The 6,000-nt window shown below is 35.0% G+C and overlaps 1 protein-coding gene across 1 annotated transcript in view; it reads left to right on the top strand.

Annotated features, from left to right (window-relative positions):
• Positions 1–6,000, top strand: part of BRD1 (bromodomain containing 1) — a gene marked incomplete at its 5' end in the record, with an annotated part of 40,065 nt that overhangs the window by 11,774 nt on the left and 22,291 nt on the right. Inside the window, one exon of the mRNA XM_009070807.1 lies at positions 2,884–3,372. Coding sequence (XP_009069055.1) covers positions 2,884–3,372 — 489 coding nt within the window. The remainder of the gene's footprint in view (positions 1–2,883; positions 3,373–6,000) is intronic.

The following is a 6,000-nucleotide window of genomic DNA, read 5'->3' as shown; positions in this document are numbered from 1 at the left end:
CTGAGTGGAAAATCGCTTTGTATTCTCAGAAATACATTTAAATGTCAAAATACATGTTAGGGATCATGTGAGCCTAGGTCAGTGGTGCTGAGAACTCAGGTTTGCTGTTGTACTGTCTTTTGTAACCTCTTTTACTCTCCAGTCTGGGGAGGAGGGTGGGTAGGTTTGGGATTTATTTATTTGCCTTAAATAAAGCTAACTATTGATAGGACTTAACAGACTTTGTTGTAGAACCCACTCAGCCATATCTATCCAGCTCTTCCCCTTTTGCATCTCTTCCTCCTCAAAACATTTGTCTCAGAACTGGGCTTCTACTCCTGGCTAATTGCCATTAATTTCAGTGAGCGCAATGTGCGAGAAAGACCTAACTTTGTATTTCAATTGAATATAATATTTGCTTTTAAAATATATTTAGTTTTAAATGAGTTTCTGAGGTCTTTATTACTCATTTCTAAATGTGCAAAGAAAATCTAGTGTATTCCTCAAAAAAGTTATATTCAATTTGCTTCATGATCATCTATAAAAATTAAGCTGTTTTTCTATAGGAGAGTTGGAGATGTGTTCATTTTAAGTAAGTGCGTTGAATAGGAGGAGGAAGGAGCACAAGGGAAAGTGGAAGCATGGTCATAAATAAAACAGTATCTGATACAGCTTGATGCTATCAAAATTTTTGAAAAGTGCAGTCAGTAAAATGACCTTAACTGCCATTCAAACAGCAACTTAGTGTTTAATTCTTAGTGTGGCTGAGAGAATACTTTTCAAACATATAACTTGCTTGAGATTTGAACAACAGTAGTGGAAAAGTGTATGTGAATCAGAATATTCTCTTGTTCTGAGGCTATTAAGTATTCTCAAAATGCTTAATGTTTCTTTTTTAAATTATGGGGTTTTTTTTAATCTTCAAGTGTTGATGCTACTGAACATAGTTGGTTAGGAGCATAGTTTCTGGGAGCTAATGAACTCACTAACTTTTTTTACTTGTAGCTTAACCCTTTTATGTTGCAGCCTTTCACTGCAGCTGGAGTGCAAAAAGTAGTCCAACAGTGTGCAGCAGATGTTTCTTACATTTACTGTATGCTGTTTAGATAAACCATATTGAAAAGCATGAGCCAGAGCTGATTGGCATTGGTACAGTTCTGATCTAGTCACAGTCAGTAGTCATTAGTTCAAATTTCAGTTTTCAAATGGAAGGTACTTACAGAGTATTAAAGAAAACAAATTGCCAAAAAAGGATGAGGACAGTAGGGGAATCCTGTGCCCAGGATCTCTGCAGGAGCTGACTTTGGAAAAGAGCTGTGAATTACCCCCTTACAATTCTGTTTTCAGTCCCTAGTCATGTGTAGATTATGGTACAAGAATAACCCCATGAAATTTAGGGTTTATTGTCTAAATAATTCGCAAGTGGTTTTATGTTCTTAAATCTTATTGTGAATCTTTTCTAATCAATTTTAAGAAAACCAGAATTTACTCACAAAGAACAGTCACCTTGGACATGCTAAATTCCAAGGTTTTTTAATCAGTGGTACTGTAAATGTGCTTATCTGACTGTACATTTCATTCTAGTGTTGTCCTGATCTATTAGTTACCCATTCTAATACTTGTGTGCCTTTGAAGGGTCTGAGCATAGTTACACTGTATTTCAATAATAGATATTTTAAATATGAACTATGCTCTTTTTTGATTAAACCTTAAACAATGGGGTAGAGATTTTTCTGCACTTAGAATTTATTGATTTCCAAGTAAGCATTGCTGGGCCAAACCCAAAACAATATAGAGATACCAGTAAAAATAGAGGACTTAAACCCTTGGAGGTTTTACAGTGGTTTTTCAGGTGGCATTAAAAAATTAACTACATTTAAATATTTTATGTTATAGCATAAATATTATATTGCTCTGATACAATTACTCTAAAATAAGTATTTTCTTTCTTAGATTTTGAAATATTCTTTTGCAAGCTGGAAAGGTTTGAACATCATCTTGAGTTGATAATTGTGGGTTAGGATGTCCTTCTGTTTGTATTTGCGAATGCTGCAATAGTAGAGTCTTTATTTTTGTTCCCATTACTTGGGTTGAAAAGCTGAAACTGCTTTTATACACATACAGTTGTATGTCTTTTTCCAGCATGGATTGCTGGAATTGACTTGGACATGGTTGTGTTCAAAAAATTTAAAAAGGGAGTGTGGTGGAGAAAAAAAATGGTAGAGGGTGGTTTTTCTGATTTCTCCTATCAGGTCTGCATTGACAAGCGTGTATTTGTCAACTAGTGGCTAATCAGGCTGGAAGATTTTGGGGGGTGGATTTTTTTTTTTGCCTTCCCCATTTTGTATTTCTTTTTGGTAGATAAAACTTGTAGCCACAGCTGTAAAACAGCTTTATAAATATTCCTCTTTCTGTAGATTTTATAACACATTTTAGCTCACTCTAGTAGAACAGGTTGCTTATCTGATAAAATTTTTCTTAGGCAGGTAAGATGACTATTGAAATAGATAAAAATGTATATTATCAAAAACTTTACTTGAATGGCAGTATAATTGCATTTAACAGATTCACCACCCCAACTTTCTAATAAAAAAAGTAGATGTCGTAGCTTTTTAGTTAATGAAACTAACCTAACTGCATGAGAAGTAAAAAGTATTTATTCAGGTATAAATTGTTAACACCAACTATAAACACCTACTTTTCTATCCCTGTTACATTCCCTGTATAAAAGTAGGAACTACTAACTAGGACAGATTTGTTGCTAGACAAGTTTTGTTCTTAAAATGTTATGCTTTGTTTCCAGACAGCAATTTATTTGGTGGGCTGCACATTTGTAGTGAGTTTTATGATAGACTTTATAACTACAGGTTTTCAAAAATCACACTCTATTTATAATTTTTTCAGGAGATAAATCTCCCCCTAAACTTGAACCATCAGATGCATTACCTCTTCCTTCAAACTTGGAGACTAATTCAGAACCACCAACCCTCAAACCAGTAGAACTCAATCCAGAGCAGAGTAAGCTTTACAAAAGAGTAAAATTTGATAATGAATTATATAGCACTTCCATTCAGAAAGAAATAAATGGACACACTCCAGAACACTTACTTGACAGTAATCTCAATGAGTCGACTGTTTCTGCTGTAGCTGAGTCATCAACTGATGTAAACAGACGTACATCCATTCTCTTCTGCAAATCGAAAAGTATAAGCCCCCAAAAGTCTGCAAAGAACACTGAAACCCAGCCAACTTCTCCACAGCTAGGGACCAAAACCTTTTTGTCTGTAGTCCTTCCAAGGTTGGAGACACTTCTGCACCCAAGGAAAAGATCAAGGAGTGCATGTGGAGATTCTGAGGTTGATGATGAGTCCCCTGTAAAGCGCTTGGATACAGGTAAATGCTACAAAACTTAATTGAATGGCTGCATCTGGAAAGTTAACCTACCTGTTAATTTTTTTTACATACATGTGATTGTTAATATTCAGATTTTAGCACTTGGAGCTGATTTTTCCTCATAGTTGTGTAGCTACAGTTCAGACAGTCACCAATTCATTTTTTGTTTGGCCCTGGACAATTAGAGTTACTGAACCAAGTTTTGGTTCTTTGGTTTCACCATGCAATTTTCAAGATTACACATATGGGTGGGTGACTTTTTCTTTTAAAAATTGCCTTTTGTTGCAACCAGTAGGAAAGATAAATCAGCTGCTTTTTTGCAAATTCCCAGTTAAATTACATGGAAGCTTCACACATGGTGCCAAAACGAAAACTCTTGTAAAGTAGGAGCATGAAAAATATATGTTCCATGTATGAGTTAATTTTGCTGTGGTGTTACTCCAAGCATATTTCACATTATGCAACTGATGACTCTGTATGAGGTGCTTTGTATACCCATGTATTTTATGGAAGTATTAAAATCCCAAAGTGTGACATTTCTTGTGGGTTTTTTCTTCAGTCTGTGCACTTTATTTAAAGTTGAAGAATCTAAGTGTAAGACTATGCTCTCAATGAAACTTCTCTAAAGAACATTTTAAAGAAACAGTGTCTTGATGCATTAGTGCAGAAGAGCTCAAGACATTAATTACACTTTTTCTTAGGGAACCATAGTTCTATTTATTTGAGAAGTTTGAATAAAACCTTTGAGGAAGAGAAACAGCATAAGAAAATTACTTAAGTATATTTCCTTAATGCCATCCATGGCAATTGCTGCAACTTTTATACTACATTTGAAATAAATACTCCGTTTCATTGTCATGTTGGTAACCCACATGCAGGTATGAAAACACCACGTGGTTTTATGTCTTTGAATGAAAGAGCTAGGAATTTAATTTGGACATTTATTATGAAGATGTGATCTGAAGGCTCTGGGTTGTTGGGGTTTTTTTGTGTGTTTGGGGGTTGTTGGTTGGTTTTGTAGGTTTTTCTGGTTTGGGGTTGGGTTTTTTTTGTTTGAATTGTGGAATTTTTTTAGATGTAGGGTGGTGCTTTCTGTTTGGTTCATTGCTTGGGGTTTGGTTTTTTAATGATCAAGTGTGGAGATGAGTGATTCTAATGCTGGAATCATAGCGTGAGAAAATGTTAAGTAAGATTTGTTTGAGAGGAAGTACCTTTCATTTATAGCTTTGGCTTTTTGATTGTTTTGCCTCTTCGGAAAGCTCCAGCTTCCACTCCTTTTCGTAACAGCCTGGCAAGAGCCTGCAGATTTCATCTGGTACTTTAGTTCTGAAGTAGGAATCATGTGAAGGTAGTGTGATGATATAAACAGCTTTGGTTTCCAAAGCTTCCAATTTGCGAGTCTTTATTCTGGATAATTTCATTATGTACCTGTATACAGTGCATTTTGATCACATCCACCATGAATCACTGTGCTAGATTATACCAGGAATTAGGACTAATACCTTGAAATTTTTATGTTAAACATTGCGAATTGTTTATTTGGGGGGAAAAAAAGTTGTTTTATTTCGTAAGAAAATTTCCATAATTCTTAAACAAAAAGGCAACAACAAACCCCAAACCCACCTGAATACCTTTAAAATCAGCTTTTTTTTTTTTTCCTTTTCTCTGTGTGGACTTAGGTGTATGTGGGGCAAATATGCTTTTGATTATCTTCAAAACAAACAGCCCAGTAACAGGAATCAAATCCAAAGGTTAAAAGAATTATTATTTTGAAGCAAAATTACATAGTCTCTTCCTGAAGTGAGTGGAGATACATAGGGAATTAATTTTATGTAAAACTAATACTTAGGGGGCAGTTATATTTAAAATTTTTATTTCTTCAAGAAGAGACTTTGTATGTGAATTGAAATGCTTTTGCCAGCTAATATTCACTTGGAGATGTTCTGGTTATTTAATAATACCTTCATTTCTAAGCACATACAGTTCATACAGATGTGTCAGCTTGTCAGATTTTATTCCTGTGATTCTTCTTCCTGTTTGCAGCCAAACATTTTGCTTTCACATTGGAAATTTTATTCCTTATGTTACTTTCCAATTTGTGTCTCCACGCTAATTTAAGCAATTTGCAGTTGGCAACTATTCTGAGCTACGATTCAGCAGGGAACCAGCACAAACTTCAGCTGCTTTCCAAGATTTAAAACTGGTTTAGTTGTTTTGTGTACGCAGCTACTGTTGACTCATGCAGATGACTGTGTTGTGTATGATAAAAATACATTAGATGATGTATACAGTAATCTGTTTTTTCATTTGGTTATTTTTCACAAAATTAATGTCATGCTGCAGGTGAAAATGGTTTTATTCAGCAGAATCCTGCAGACATGAGCTTTTCTCTCCAAAGCCATATGATCATGCTTCAGGCTTCTGGTGTGCATTCTTGTGAGTTAGCACCTTTCAGGAGTAATCTCTTTGGCTGAAAATTAATTGTTAGTGCAGTTTTCTTTGACTGCTATGAATGTTAAATATCCTCAATTCTACTGGATATTGGAAAAGTCATTGAAAAGGACTTTGCTTCATATGCAAAGCATTGAAATTCTGGACTGGTAGAGAGCTGGACTGTCACATCTTTTG

This window comes from Acanthisitta chloris, unplaced genomic scaffold (assembly GCF_000695815.1).
Source record: "Acanthisitta chloris isolate BGI_N310 unplaced genomic scaffold, ASM69581v1 scaffold9902, whole genome shotgun sequence".
Lineage (NCBI taxonomy): Eukaryota > Metazoa > Chordata > Aves > Passeriformes > Acanthisittidae > Acanthisitta > Acanthisitta chloris.
The sequence above is the reverse complement of the archived record's forward strand: the minus strand, read 5'-3'. Positions and strand labels throughout refer to the sequence as shown.